A 16,279-nucleotide genomic window follows, 5' to 3' on the forward strand; every position below is an offset into this window, starting at 1 on the left:
AGAGAGCAACGCAAGTAAAGGTATCAGGTTTGACAAATATTATGTTTCGCACTTGCAAAATAGAAATCTATATTATTGCGATGACAGCTGTTCAGAATATCATACAACATTTAAAAATTCATCAGAATAGAGCGGGATTCTATTACATGGTCTCTTACATAGTTTGTTCATTTGACACGTAACGTATCGTCAAAATGTACGCCGCCGTCCAATAGGTATACACTTTAACACAAAATATTAAACATATTCTAAAGAGACGAGTAGACATTATCAAAAAATTCTTTCCAAAGAAAATTTTTTAAAATTCAGTATCATTCAGTATCTTTGACATGTATATGTGTGACTAGGCATATTTTTAATAATCACCATACGATTCCAGGTAGCAAAATGACGTCTAAAGATGACATCTTAATGACATCTTAATGATGTACTATGACGTCATGACGTCATTCTGCTACCTGAAATCTTTAAGTCCTTTTTTATTGTTTTTCGATAAAAAAAGTAAAATAATTTTATTAATAAAAATTGTGAAAAAATCATGAAAAAAATATTATTTTTAATAACGAAAACTAATCATGTGATTCAACTGCTTAATAATTGATGTATCTTGGATACATCAATTATTATCGGATATCGCTCGCTTTGAAATATTTTTGATTATATGTCACGAATGATTCAACTATTGACAGTATGTCATTCATTGACGTTTATTCAGATGTTAATGGATTCAACGCAAATAATAAAAAAAAACATGATTATTTCTTTTTGACAAGATACATATTTCGAGGAAACGAACGCAGAGCATTTGTTTACTCGTATTGAATACAAATCATTTTACAATAAGACTCTTATTGTATAATAGTTACAAATAAAACTTATCGGGAAAGTATTGTTGAATTTGTTATGATAGCTGGTTATATTTATTATCTGTACCATTTTTTGAAAGAAAATTCTATTCTATATTAAAGATCAAGGAGCTTACATAATATTTAACGCTAACTCGATCATATGACATATAATCGATTATTATATATTTGATATCGACAGATTTTATTTGTTATTTATAGATATTATATTTTGTATTTGTGATCTCTAATAATTTTATGTCTATCGCAGATATCTTGTAAATTGTAAAACATTTTTTAAAAATGTGTTATATCTTACAAATTTTTTGTGCATGGAACGTCGTTTATTTTTTTCAATAATAAATATTCGATAATATTGTATAATTATACTACTAAAAAAATCTCACAAAAATAAAAATTCTTTCATGTACTTGGCGTACTTTTTTTATCTTTGAGATTTTTTTAGTGATCAATTTTATTCAAACTGATCACAATCGACATTTACATTGTACTAGAAAAGTGCTGTTAGATTTTTGATTATAGCTTTAATTCCTGAGGTATTTTAATTGAAAGTTTATTTGACGTAAAATTCTGCTTTGTTTGACTATAATTAATATTTTAGTAACAAGATTAATGAAACACTACGGTTTTGAATTATAATAAAGTATGTATATGAAAGCGCACATTATATTCTATTTGTTGCAAAAAAATATTTTTCACAGCGATCTAAGAGATCATCAAGATATGGAATATCTCTGCAGGCCTACATTACTTGTACGGTAGCCTCGTCTGTTCTCACTAGAAGCGGGACACGCATTAAAGTCACCACGAGCGGCAGGTGTTGCTTGATGATATTAAAATTACGTCAAATGTCATCACTGACAGGATGTATAGAAATCAATCATGCCCATATTCGTCCACTGGGAAATTCCATGACCATTCGAATTTTAGATTAGATAGACTGCATAGAATCACATATTAATATTACCAAAGATCTTTATTCTTAAAAAGTATGTATATCAAAAAAATTTATTAAATTGAATCATATGCAACGTATATTGCTTCCGTAATTCTGCTTCCGATTATTCTTGATTAATGCGTAGCTGCGTATAATTTTATAGATGTGCCTTTCATTTGCAGGTGAGAATTATTCTTCTCCATAAAAAATTTTACGATCGGATTGATTCATACAGATGTTACATGATACTTTGTACGTTTAAGAAAAAGAAGAAACTCGGAAAGAGAACATATTTGCTTCAAAAACTGGCCCTGTGTGATATTTTCTACGAGATAATCCCACAATTTGACTCTAGCACGTAATATTTTTTTGGATAAGTATAGTCAAGTATATAATTTCTGGATTCTCCAAATTGCATTCCTAGGTATGTGAAGATCTCTTTCAGAGATAAGAAAACGGGCCTGCGAAGTCGATGTATTATCGCGTTATTTTTGCTTAACGGTAAAGATGTGACTGGGGCGAAGACGGTGGGGGCGGAAGGGAAACCTGCACTGCCCGGTTTCTTGCAGCCATGATTGGTAGTGGCCGTCAGTGCTTGCTTAACCGTTGCGCCGTTAAGCAAACGCGTCTCCGCTCAGTTCATCTGATTTTTTGGATCCTTCTATCTGCGCGTCTTTTCTTCGCATCGCCCGGAAACGGGCAAACAACGATAGTGTTTGCGGATAACGCGAATTGTCCGATTCGCTATCTTTGATTTTCATCGCACGATCTTCATCATTTTATCTCTTCTCTGACCTAGGTGAGTCATCGACAGAGTCACGAATTTATTTCGCGCGATGACGCGCGACCTTCCACCTGTCATTTTCGCGAAAGGAGTCTTTTTAAGAACGAACGGGTTATTGATTATGAGATGGAACAACCGCGGGATATTCGCTCTCGACGACATGCCGGGATTTGATTTACTACCATCGTTCCTCACGGTTGTCCTGGATCCCGCATGGTGAAAGTCGTTCCAAAGTCGTAGCGACGAATCGATCGTGATTTTCGGCAGTCAGTAATTTGTAGATCCGATTGTATAAACGACGAATTTAATTGACGAGACTTTATATGGTTGCAATTGAAATTCCGAAGTTTCCGAATTTGGAAAGTAAATAAGTATGGAAACAGAGTAGGAGTTCACTATGAATGTGTACTTTCATATCGAGGATTTCGCTCTATTATCGTATACTATATCGGGTGTCCCACTTCCCGCGCATTATGTTTCAGCGACAGATTCTTTGATCAATGAGTAAAGTCGATTCTTCCTAGTGAAAATTCCAAGAGAGATCATTATTGCAACTTTCCAATTCATCATTATATGTCATTGAAACTAGGCCTTGAACTAAAATTATAATAACTGCCTTTATGAATTTTCAGTTAGTAAATGTAATTATGAAACATTATTATTGATTTAATTTTTTTTCTTAAGTTTTGTTCGCCCAAAATCTTTCAATTGCTTGTAACTTAAAAATTATATTACTACCTCAATATTTTCACTGATAAAAAATTAATACACGACAAATAGAACTCTCTATTTGAACAGTGGCGTGTGTATTTGAACAGTAGTGTCTTTATTTTTAGCGTATTTTAAATTTCTGGAAATGAAAGCAAATAATTTTTATTAAATACTGATATTTATTGTCAGTAAAAACGTAAAATTTAAAGTCTTCTTTTAAATAATATCATAATATGTAAATAAATTTTATTTTGTATTAAAATAGAGAGCATATTTTAATAAATATTTTGCTGCATTTCTTATTATAATTATAAATTATTATAATAATATTGTTTTAACAATATTTTTTAGTATAATTTGATAAAAAAACTTGATTTCACAATTATATATATTAAAATATGACACATGAAATCTTTTTAAATTATAAGTTATTTTAATGACCTGCTGATATATTTTTTTCACGTATATGTAATATTTTCCGCATTCTTAATCCATGCTATGTGATTAAAACTGCGACAAAGTAGAACGATCGTTTGTTCGCAAAAAAAGTGAAGCACTATGCGAAAGTTTCACATACGCAATTGAATCCTTCTAATATTACAAGTCTCAGCATTAATATGATCTCATTCACTCACAAAAAAGAGGCGAATTGAGAATGAATAGTTTCTTTTTAAATTCTCCTCTTTTTAATTAAATGTATTTAATTTAAATGAGTAATGTTTCAATTTGTATCTCGAAGAGACGGTAATACGAATCAAATAATAACAAATTTATAACGCGCAAGAAAACATAATTAAAGCTATAAAATTGAAACTAATTTATTAAATTTTTTCTTTATGAATGTAAAATTTAATTTATAAATTTGCAATTGAAAAATTTTATAAATTTAATTTATTAATGCTATGTTGTTGTATCTGCTTTATTTATATTGAAAGTGTAAACAATTAAAATCTAACATAATATCTACTAATAGTTCATACGGTTATCAAGAAATAGATAAATATCAAGTTGTTTTACGTTTTATTACTTCAACTATCGAAAGAGAATGTTGCTACATTCTTGCGTAAAATAAATCAATAGTTATAATTTAGAAGCAAGTTAGAATTACAATTTTTAACTATGTCAATATTTGTTTCAAGAATTAAGCTTCTAACTTCTAAATTATATTTAATCGATATATATACATATATATATATATATATATATATATATATATATATATCCAATATGTATATATTGGACAGCAAAACATTTTGCAAACCTGTTTTACCGAATAAAGACAATTTCATTAAGTTATTATGTAATACACGGATGTAAGAAAATATATTTTGTTGGAATTATCCAGCCTCTTATCTCACGTCACATTCGTAGAAATATTCAATAATCCATACTACATATTTCTGTTCGTTATTAAGCATCTTTTTTTTTCTCTAATTATTTTATTCACGCAAATTGTTCTAAATTAATGATGATGGACATCGCGATAAATTCCCGGAAAATCCAATAAGGAAACGTGATTTCGCAAAAGAAGGGAAATTACAGCGATATAATTATTGATAGCTGTACACACTATATGCATTGTGTCACTTACATACGTACATAATTGCATCTAATTACTCGCAGCGTTTAGTAACATTCTTGAGTTTTATTTATGATGTTTATTTGCATCCGTGGACATTTGTATCTCGAGTTATCACTTTTATAACACATTATACACGTTTGAAGAAAAATGTGATTGATTGATTATTATTGCGAAATCTTGCAACTCCGTCGCAATTTTACGGAATACAAATATCATATTATTTTACATATTCTTATATAATTTGCTATTATTTTATACTATATGTTGCTCTCGAGAGAAAAATTTTTTAAATTTAATTTTTACTTAAAAAAGAAAGATTTGAGAATTAATTATATATAAATAATTGATTTTTCGCATTGATGTTATGTAAAAAGCTTTTTATGAATTTTCTTTTTTAATATTTGTTATTTAATCGAATGGTTATATATTTATTTTCTCTAGGCGAACATTTTATCAGCTACTTTAATTACAACTGATGTTCTTTTCATCATAGATTCTTCTTTCTTGGAACATGGAATATGCATGGCTGGGCATTCTAGTGCTATCAGGAATAATCTCAAATGTAGCCACAGAGTCGTAAGTACTTAGTATACTTATACAATATAAATATCTTTATTGCAATATATAATACATTATATATTGTATTATATTTTATTACGCAAAATATATAATACTTTATATATAATACATTTTATTTATTATGATTATGAGTTGTGATATATAATAAATTGCATTACAATTTATGAAAATAAATTTTTATACATTCAGCATCTAGTTTATCATGTCTCAACGTTAATAATAATAATAATAAAAATAATAATAATAATAATAATAAAATCAATGAATATATCGTCTTAAATAATCATTAATTTGAACAATCATTAAGTTGTATTCCGAATTCTGTGCCAAATTATAGAATTTAATATGCTTTAATATCACTTTGCATAATTGATTTTTATTGATTAAAAATCCTTATTTTCCTTAAAGATACTACACGATTGTTGCTCCAAAAGTGGTACGTCCTGATTCAGAGTATCATGTGGCGGCAAGTGTTACTGGCATATCGACACCATCAACAATATATGTCGAGTTAACCGGAGAACTCGATGCAGGAAGGATATTCAATATATCTCGAACGGTGGTAGTCGAACCTTACTCCACTAAAATCTTACTATTGAACGTACGTATTGCAAGAATATACTTATATAAAAGATTAAGACTTATATAAAAGAGTTTAAATTTTTCATTGTCCCATTCTAATTTGTATTTATATCTTATTTATTCTATTTTGTTAGATCGGCGAGACCACGCCGGGAAAATACAAACTTACAGCACGCGGCTTATCGGGTATCGATTTTCTCAAGTCGACAGATATCGAATATGTGCACAAAAGTTATTCCGTTTTCATCCAAACTGATCGAGCGATTTATAAACCCGGTCACAAAGTTATGTTTCGTTGTATAATATTGGATTCAAGGCTGAGGCCGAGTATTGTAGGACCGACGGATGTATATATTATCGTGAGTAACAAATTTAGTGCTCTCATACATAAAAATCATATAGCCTCATTTAAATATCGCAATATTCGCAAGACAGTAAAATGATTAATCGAGAATATACACATCGAATTTTCGAAACATTAAGAAAAAAATTGCTATAGGACGGCGATGGGAATCGTATCAAGCAATGGAATCGACCACCGGTGACTCACGGGATCTATAGCAGCGAATTAGAACTGTCACAGTCACCCGTATTGGGCAACTGGAAGATTATTGCCAATGTAGGCGATCAGACGTTCGAAAAGGAGTTTGAAGTCGCGGAGTACGTCCTGCCCAACTTCGAGGTGACGATTGATTCGCCGAAACATGTGCAATTCAAGGAATCAAAAATTACGGTGTTTGTCCACGCGAGGTAAGCGATCGCTTTCTAGCAAATTAATTCCTAGAAGAGAGTTCAGATCGATCAAATATATCACAAACTACGCCTTTTTGATCGCCTTTTATTAATTAATAAAGATGTAATTCGATCTTGTGTGCCTTACATTTTTCCAGCGATAGATAGACTTCGAAAACGTTATTATTTTATGAAATTAATCAATTCAAAAAATTGATAATTGAGATTATTTCATTTACTTGATGCTATTTAAATCGTACACGTGAAGACTTTCTAGACTTATATTAATATCTATACGAAAAATTTGACCAAAGATATTCATTTGTAAGTGCACCTAATTTAGGTATACTTATGGAAAGCCGGTAAAAGGCGAAGCTACGATAACAGCTTATCCAGACATCTTTTCTGGCGTCATTCAACCGATATTTCAACAACCCGTGAGAAAAGTGGTACCAATTGACGGGAAAGCTATAGTTGATTTCGACATTTTGTCTGAATTGAGGTAAATTTTGCATTAATATTATACATGTCATTTCATAATTTGAAAATATGATAGCATTTATAAAAGTTATCCCTTGGAATAAAAAATTGACCAGATTTTTAACAGATAACTTGTTATTCATAATTTATTATAGTTATTTATAATTTTCTTCTGTTGTAGTATTCTAAGATGCGTTACACAGTTGATACTATAATGTATACATTATATTATTTTTTAGATTAACCGACGAATACGAAAGGCCCGTCATGATTGATGTGGTGGTGGAGGAGGCGTTAACCACCAGGAGGCAAAACACCTCGATACAAATAACGCTACATAAACACAAGTATACGATGGAACTAATAAAAACGTCGGAATACTTTAAACCGGGATTAAAATACACCGCTTTCGTAAGCATGTCTTATTATGGCACATTTAATTGTCGTAAATGTTCTAGTTAAAACGCACGTTTTTATTTACGCGACTATTATTTTGCAGCTAAAATTAACGAATCACGATGGATCACCAGTACAGGACACTAAGAATGATGTCCTGATAGCATATGGATATTCATACGATCGATCAGATTATTTTAATATCACAAAAATGTTGGATCAGAACGGCATGATACAATTGGATTTATATCCACCCAAGCAGAAGGATAATATTAGCTTCCCTCTAAATATAGAGGTAATGTTATTATGTACTTTCGAGACACATTTTTTTCTCTATTTTTACATTATCTACAAATCTGATTGTTTATGTATGTGCATATGTAGGCTCAATATTTAAATCTTCACGAATGGTTTCCCACGACTAATTCTGCCACGTCCTTGAGCAACGAATACATTCAAGCAGTCCTAAAAACGGAAAAACCAATGGTATATATATTTTCTATCTATCGCACACAAAATTTTCTTTCGGTAATAATTCTCATTTCACGATATCTTGTATTTTTTATAAGGTGAACAATTATGTCGAGATTGAAGTAAATTCTACCGCTCCGCTGAAATACATAAGTTACGAAGTACTCGGTCGCGGTGACATTCTAGACGCCGGCTCGATCTATGTGCAAGACAAATACACGACATCTTTCAAGTAAGTATATAAAAAAAGCTTAAATTTAGATCTCTTTCGAACCATTCAAAGATACATTTTGAAAAAGGAAGCTTTTTTTCTATTTTAAACATCTAAATTGCATAATTTATTTAAATCTGTATTTTAAATTTTAGAATCAGTTAATTTTAAAGGTATTTTACGTAATATAAAAACACCTTTCAGATTTTTGGCAACATACGTCATGGCACCTACTGCGCATATAATTGTATATTACGTGAAAACGGACGGAGAAGTAATAGCAGATTCATTAGACGTTGAACTCGCGGGCGTACTTCAAAATTTCGTAAGTCATAGCGATTATTCTTAAAACGTTTGTGTATTGGTGAGTTATATAAGAGAATGATACAGATAACGGTATAAAATTTTGTGATATATAGATCGATCTTAAAGTAACACCTGGCGAAGTTATGCCTGGGGAAAGTGTTAATCTTGTGATATCCGCAAAACCAAATTCTTTCATCGGATTGTTAGGCGTCGATCAGAGATCCCTCCTGCTGAAATCTGGAAATGATATCTCTTACGTATGTAAAATGCAATATATAATATCTTAAATAATTAATTAAATAAATTTCACGCGTATTTTTTACGCACTTTCTCTTTTGATATAACGAATTGATTCAATAATTGCATCGCAGGAGCAAGTGTACAAGGAACTGCAGTCATATGACAGAGTAAAAGCATCACCGTATACAGATTCGTTTTTCGGTCGTCCCCTTTGGAGTCCCGGCTCAGGAACGGCAGATGACGTGTTTCGAGTAAAATATATATTATTTTTAAAATCGATCATTATCCAATGTTATAATGAATTAAAATAAGGATATTTTTATCAGAAAACCGGCGTAGTAATCCTCACCAACGGACTCGTCCACGAAAGTTTCCCTATGCGTAAGTATTAAAACAAAATATATTTCCAATTTATACTATATTTAGTAAAATACTAATATAACGTGCACATTCTTAAAGTGTATACATATATATATATTTCTAAATCGTCTGATATAGAATATTTACAGCATATATATCCAGTAACTATTCTTTCTTATTTGTAATATAGCATGAAAATAATATTCTGTTTTCGATTTATTTTCCTTAATTGTGATCGATTCGTTTTGTTTCAGTCTCGCGCACAGATAACATAGATATATTTTTTTAACCAAGCTTATATGTGTGTAGTATACTACAGAGCTAATTTGGATGAAGCGTTATATGCATCCGCTGCGGGATTCTCAGGCCCAGCTGCATTACCGCCCGAAAAGGTCAAAGTTCGCAAGAATTTCCCTGAAACTTGGCTTTGGCAAACGCTTGACGCTGGGTAATGCCAATGACATAATAAATTATCAGTGCATAAGAGATCCTCTTTTTACTCCTATATATCTCTATATAAATTGAGTAGGCGATTAATTATATTGATTTGAATAGTTCTTTCAGTCGATGAATAACAAAGAAATCATTCTACTTCACTTTTTTGTATAGATATTTCTTTAATGTCTTATGTGTCTAATATGTTTCTAATAGTCTGATGTTTTAATCTGTGGTGTGCTGGCTTCTTGATGGAAAATTTGTCATTTGCATTTATATACTTTCATCAGAAAATATTAATACTCACTGGTATGCATAGAATACGAAATAATATAGGAAAATTAAAACGCTTCGCGCATTAAAACTGTATATCGAATTTGTTGCGATGGAAATGGTAGTGGATAATTCGTGTGGTGATGGTTAAAAAGTTTAATTATTCGAGATCTTTCAGATAATCACCAGTATTATTTTGCACGGATTTGTGGGAACACTCTCTAAATATATATATATATATATATATATATATATATATATATATATATATATATATATAATTTAAATAAGATGCAATACTTGTGAATTAAAATCATTTAGTATATAATTTATCTTAAATTGATATATTTATTTCTCGAATATAATTCAAAGTTAGACTTGATCTTCCATCTATCAATTCGCCAATCGTTTGATTTTATTGGACAAACATCTAGTTTTTTAATTATTTTTTTATATGATAAATTTATTAAAATGACAGAATAGAGTTTTCTTGTAACTACAATAGTTTATACTCACCATTCTTAGATAATATATATAAAATCTCTATTATTTCTATTATCTCTATTATTATTAAAATTGAGAATAATAACATTTACAGAAGTGAATGCGAGTCTAAAGACTCTAAATAATATAACAATAGTGGTAGAGATATCTATATTGTTTACTTTACAGAATTGCGTCTTACAAATACAAATCTACAATTTTATCTGTATTTGTTGAAAATTTAATTTTTCATTAGGGTTATTTTAACTGAATCGTTATCATTCATATTCTAAAATTTTTTATTTTTTCATTTTCATAAAAATTGGCGTTCAATTAGAATAATTAAAACATTGAAATCGTAAAATTTGATGACCATCAACTTTTATGATATAAAAATCGATTTTACTAAATTTAAAACATTTTTCTGACAAATTACATGTGTGTAACATGGAATAACCCAGTAATAGTATTTCTTAATGACATTGAAAAGAATGTTCTAGAACTGCTACTATTTCATTAAACTCAAATCAAATTAAGAAGAACATCAATTTGTGTTAATATCAGGACTTTGATAATTTTGGGATTATAATAAGATTTACAGAACAAGGTATAAATTTTTTAAATAAAAAATAAATGATAAATTTTCTTTTTTATTCAAGTTTTAAAGGAATTTTAATTTAATATTCACAAAGTAATGTTTGTAATCTTTGTAATATAAAAATTGAAATAAAAATTTAAAAAATGTTATCATAGAAGAAAATTCATTTTATTTGAGTTTTAATTAAAAAAGAATTAAGTTGTTAAAAATTAAATGGAGAATCTTTCTATAGCTAACAAAGATAGTGGTTGTGAAGATAAACCTTCTCTTCATAGCAGATAATTATACTATCGAGATTAGATAGCCGATTTGAGTATAATTAGCTTACTCCGATCGGGGCCGTTGTAATACAATGCGCAGGATTGAATTGCAGGACCAGAGATTCTCGAGGGTAGAATAACGGGCTCGCCTCATGGGGTGTCCACGCTTCGACCAGATCTTGGTCCACCTGTCACGCACAGATTAGTGACCAGACCGCCGCTGGCAGGTCCTTACGCCTTCTCTCGCATCCCAAACCCTGTCTGGAATAAGCCCCGTGTATTCCTAATGCATGACATCTTAAACACCTGGCTTTTTGCAAACTTCTCTTCAGGGTATTTATCTCGTATTCTTTTTTAGCGTTTTATGCACGCCTACGTATATATGTATACAGGATGTAATGAAAAGAGAATCAATATAAATTTTATGCGTTTAGCGTTAATTCGAAATAAATGTGAAATAGTTCTACTAAAAGAAATATTCCGAAAATTCAGAAAAAAATTAAAAATCATATATCAAAAGAAAAAAATATTTTAATAATTTAATAATCATTTTATTTTAAGCTTGTGAAAAACCACTCGGAATTGCTCCAAAATCTTTTCGAATTTTTTCGCGACATATATATGTATTTGATTATTATCTAAATCGAAATTAGATATTTTATATTATATTATCATTTTTTCCAAGTAACATGATTACAATAATTATTATTGAAGATATATAATTTTTTAATTGTAACTCAAAATTACGCTTATTTCAGAGTGTATATTTGTACAAGCTCTTATTTTCCTTGTTTCGTGTGAACTTGCTACTAAAGTGTGCAAATATTTTAATATTTTTAACATCCTGCACATATATTTGTAAATAACGTACATACTATATTGTACAGTTATCGCTACGTGAAAGTTGATCAAGGTAAAGGTGTAATCTTATATATCAAGAACGTAAATGTTATACATACAAAGCTTCGTCATATGCATACATCAGATCTTGAAAAAATGATGTCTTGTGTCATATCATTTATAGAGAGCAATAAGTTCTTGTTTGTAACATAATGTCTTCCATTTATACATAGAACATGTATCGGTACATTCATAAAGGGATAAAGGATACAAGTTTAAGAATTTATAACACGAATTTTTTCTTTCATTTTACATCAATTTGCATGTATTGTACATATTGTTGCTTTGTTTGAAAGATGCGACACATAATTTCTTTTTCATTACTGTCTGGAAAATTTATCAGAGATGAGAATCAGTTTACAGTGTTTATTGCATATTATTAGTTGCATATTTCATTACCGTTTATATATCCTATTTATTATAATTTATTCATTATTTGAAGATTATAGAATTATTGATCTAAATATTTTATCTCGATTATGAAGCAATTAAGTATATGTATATTTTGTAGATATCAAGGAAAAGCTGAACTACGACGAAACGTACCAGATTCTATTACATCATGGGTGCTGACCGCATTCTCTGTGAGCGATGCGCATGGGTTGGGCCTTATAGAGGAACCCAGAAAGGTTGTTATTTATACATATCTATGCAATTTGTGTCCAAAAAATTCTAATGTTTAATTCATCACATTCTGCATGCATAGTTTAAAAAAGTCTAAATAACATTATAACAAAAAAAGATTATTAAAAAAAGGGAAACAAAAAACTAATAGTGAAATCATAATTATAGGACTATTCTTTTCTATATAAAAATTATTCGTTGTCTGTCTATTAGTTAAAAGTCTTCAGACCATTCTTCATATCTATGGATTTGCCGTACTCGGTAATTCGGGGAGAAATCGTAGGGATACAAATTGTAGTATTCAATTACATGAATAAAGACTTGACAGCTGAGGTTTTGTTAACCAATGAGGGACAATTTGACTTTGCGGAGGTTTCTAATGAAGTTCACGATGTACCGAGTGAGTATACAAGAAATAATATAACAATCTATATGTTATAGATTTATAGTTGAACCGTGATAAGTTATGTGAATAAATTTTTATATTTGTTGATATTTTTCAGAATTGGAGTTATATCGCAGGAAGAAGGTGGATGTGAAAGCTAATTCTGGCTCAAGTGTATCATTCATGATTATTCCAAGAGAACTAGGATACATCACTATAAAAGCGACCGCTAACAGCGTTTTGGCTGGCGATAGCGTCGAACATAAGTTACTCGTCAATGTAATCACTTTATTTTTATTTCAATTTTTATTCGTGCACGATTACTTACGATGATACATGAAGACACAAACATTTGTTATTCTTCAAGGCTGAAGGAGAAACACAGTACAAGAATGAAGCAGTATTTCTGGATTTGAGAAACGTGGAAAACACGGGTGCAAACATTACTATCAATATACCTAATAATGCAGTTTTGGGCTCCGAAAGCATACAAATTTCTGCAGTCGGTAATGATACTTCTTGAATCTTATATTATTTAAATTAAAAATTAAATCAGTATCCCTCGCTCTCTTTTCTTCAACTTCTTTTCAATTTTTTAATTTATATCTAAATAATTTATATCTAAATAATTTATATCTAAAAATAAACTTGTTGCGATATGTATAAAGATACACTTACAAATATAATAGAAATTTATATTTTTTAATTTAAATTTATTTAATTTTGTAAAAGATTTTTAATGAAAAAAATATCTTCAATTTGATTATTTATTAAGGTGATATCTTGGGCCCCAGTATTCCGAACTTGGCAAATTTAATAAAAATGCCATTTGGTTGCGGCGAACAGAATATGCTGAATTTCGTGCCGAATATCGTCATTTTAAATTATCTCAAGGTATTAAAAAAATAATATTTTTTATCGTCTTCTTTTTTGATACATGCACACAAACATATAATTTAAGAAATTATCTTTTTTATAGAATACAAATCAATTAACGCAAGCTGTTCAAAGCAAAGCATTAAAATACCTGGATACCGGCTATCAGCAGGAATTAACTTACAGACATACCGATGGCTCTTTCAGCGCGTTCGGTATGTCGGATCCTAGCGGAAGTACATGGTACGCGCTCAATAAGCTTATTACATATTATTTTACAATTTATTTATATTTATACATATCGAGATATTTAAATCTTCAAATTTTATTTAAATGTTAATTACTTAAAATGATTTAAAATGTTAATCACTTCACACATAAGTTACTCCATTCATTTTCAGGCTTACAGCCTTCGTAGTGAAATCTTTCAAGCAAGCGGCTGAATATATAGCAGTCGAGGATAGGATCATAAACGAAGCCTTGGAGTGGTTATCGAATAATCAAGCATCAAACGGTTCTTTCCCTGAAGTCGGAAAGGTCAGCCATCGTGATATGCAGGGTGGAGCTGCAAAAGGACTCGCTTTAACTGCGTACACGCTTATCGCTTTCCTCGAAAATGAGGTAAGTACGATCATTATATAAAATATCGTTTTCTCTTTAATATTATTCTCTTTATTATAAACTTAAAATAGAAATTGCATTTTTTCGCGATTATTAAAATTAAACAAAATGTTGACGCAGGATTCTGTAGGGAAACATCGTAATACGATAAACAAGGCCGTCGATTACATCGTTCGTAACATGGAAGAATTAAACGATACGTATGCATTGAGTTTGTGCGCCTATGCCTTGAATTTGGCGAAGCATCCGTACGAGACGTCCGCATTTAATTTCCTGGAATCGATGGCTATGAAGAAACAGGGTATCAAATGGTGGAGCAAACCTATTCCGAAAGACGACAAAAATCCGCATTATTCTTTACCGCGTTCCGTTGATGTCGAAATGACATCTTACGCTTTACTTTCATACCTCAGACGTAATCTGGTCGCTGATGCTATTCCCGTCATGAAATGGCTCGTCAAACAAAGAAACACAGAAGGCGGTTTTGCTTCGACACAAGTAAACATAATTATTCAAAGTGCATGAGCGCAAAATGTTATCTCTAATATATGTGTTAAGACTAAACTAAAATTCGTTCGAAATTATCCGTGAAATAATTTAATATAATAATAAATAATAATAGGACACCGTAATCGGACTTCAAGCATTAGCGAAGCTCGCTGAGAAGTTATCAAAGGACACGAGCTCGGTTCGAATCGCATTTAAATATGGAAGAGATGGTCAAGGTTACATGAACATAAATAGCGGCAATTCTATGATACTCCAGAAACAAATAGTAAGTTGAAATAAATTATGTCTATTTCGCATTACTACGATAACGAATAGATTATAATAGTTTGCGTCTTTTACAGCTACCCTCGAAAACGCGATTCGTCAATATAACAGCATCCGGTAAAGGCTTCGTGCTGGTGCAAGTCTCTTATCAATATAATTTGAATGTAACTGGAGCATGGCCATTATTTACGTTGGATCCCCAAGTGGACAAAAATTCGAACCCCAATCATTTGCAACTTTCTATATGCTCGGGGTATGTCTGCTTATTATCTCATAAATTTATCAATTTTATCGTTGATGAAAAAGAAAGATGCCAGCGTATTCTTGATATATCAATTTTCATATGAAAGAATTATTTCTAAATTTATTTTTAATTCTCAATTGAAAGATATACACAACGAAAAGTATAATTAAATTTAGTTTAATCGAAAAATAACAAAATTAAAATTAAAAATATTTATTTCCGTTATTTTCTTCTCTTACACGGTTTTATTGTTCGAAATTTATTATCAAATCCTTTATCGTCAGATTTGTTCCAACCAAAGAAGCAAACGAGAGTAATATGGCCGTTATGGAAGTAAGTCTACCTTCGGGCTTCACCGTTGATAGAGATTCTCTACCGAGTCTAGAAATATCATCGCATGTAAAACGTGTGGAAACTAGAAATGGTGATACAATGGTGGTTTTATATTTCGACAAGGTAGAATCTATTAACTTTAACTTATCAAAAATAACTATGTCCATAAATTATTTCAATGATTTGTACAAAAATACAATACTAATATATTTGAAAAACCTGAAAAAACAATAATT

General features: G+C 30.3%; 1 protein-coding gene across 3 annotated transcripts in view; it reads left to right on the forward strand.

Moving 5' to 3' along the window:
• Window positions 1-16,279, forward strand: part of LOC105250920 (CD109 antigen) — a 17,620-nt gene continuing 1,341 nt past the window's right edge. The window contains exons 1-26 of one of the 3 annotated variants that reach the window (XM_011257309.3): window positions 1-20; window positions 5,374-5,456; window positions 5,868-6,060; window positions 6,176-6,400; window positions 6,541-6,791; window positions 7,117-7,275; window positions 7,493-7,664; window positions 7,753-7,944; window positions 8,034-8,135; window positions 8,219-8,352; window positions 8,536-8,656; window positions 8,751-8,894; window positions 9,009-9,128; window positions 9,204-9,258; window positions 11,400-11,619; window positions 12,698-12,815; window positions 13,024-13,210; window positions 13,314-13,474; window positions 13,563-13,701; window positions 13,971-14,089; window positions 14,175-14,314; window positions 14,473-14,692; window positions 14,813-15,190; window positions 15,315-15,467; window positions 15,544-15,719; window positions 15,995-16,166. In XM_011257309.3, the coding sequence (XP_011255611.1) occupies window positions 5,392-5,456; window positions 5,868-6,060; window positions 6,176-6,400; window positions 6,541-6,791; window positions 7,117-7,275; window positions 7,493-7,664; window positions 7,753-7,944; window positions 8,034-8,135; window positions 8,219-8,352; window positions 8,536-8,656; window positions 8,751-8,894; window positions 9,009-9,128; window positions 9,204-9,258; window positions 11,400-11,619; window positions 12,698-12,815; window positions 13,024-13,210; window positions 13,314-13,474; window positions 13,563-13,701; window positions 13,971-14,089; window positions 14,175-14,314; window positions 14,473-14,692; window positions 14,813-15,190; window positions 15,315-15,467; window positions 15,544-15,719; window positions 15,995-16,166 (4,116 nt within the window). In that variant the 5' untranslated portion in view covers window positions 1-20; window positions 5,374-5,391. Of the gene's footprint in view, window positions 21-2,380; window positions 2,603-5,373; window positions 5,457-5,867; window positions 6,061-6,175; window positions 6,401-6,540; window positions 6,792-7,116; window positions 7,276-7,492; window positions 7,665-7,752; window positions 7,945-8,033; window positions 8,136-8,218; window positions 8,353-8,535; window positions 8,657-8,750; window positions 8,895-9,008; window positions 9,129-9,203; window positions 9,259-9,546; window positions 9,686-11,399; window positions 11,620-12,697; window positions 12,816-13,023; window positions 13,211-13,313; window positions 13,475-13,562; window positions 13,702-13,970; window positions 14,090-14,174; window positions 14,315-14,472; window positions 14,693-14,812; window positions 15,191-15,314; window positions 15,468-15,543; window positions 15,720-15,994; window positions 16,167-16,279 lie in introns of those variants that run through there. The other 2 variants (XM_011257308.3, XM_011257310.3) reach the window with 2 other exon arrangements.

Source organism: Camponotus floridanus, unplaced genomic scaffold (genome assembly GCF_003227725.1).
Source record: "Camponotus floridanus strain SB8 unplaced genomic scaffold, Cflo_v7.5 scaffold18, whole genome shotgun sequence".
NCBI classification, from domain to species: Eukaryota; Metazoa; Arthropoda; class Insecta; order Hymenoptera; family Formicidae; genus Camponotus; species Camponotus floridanus.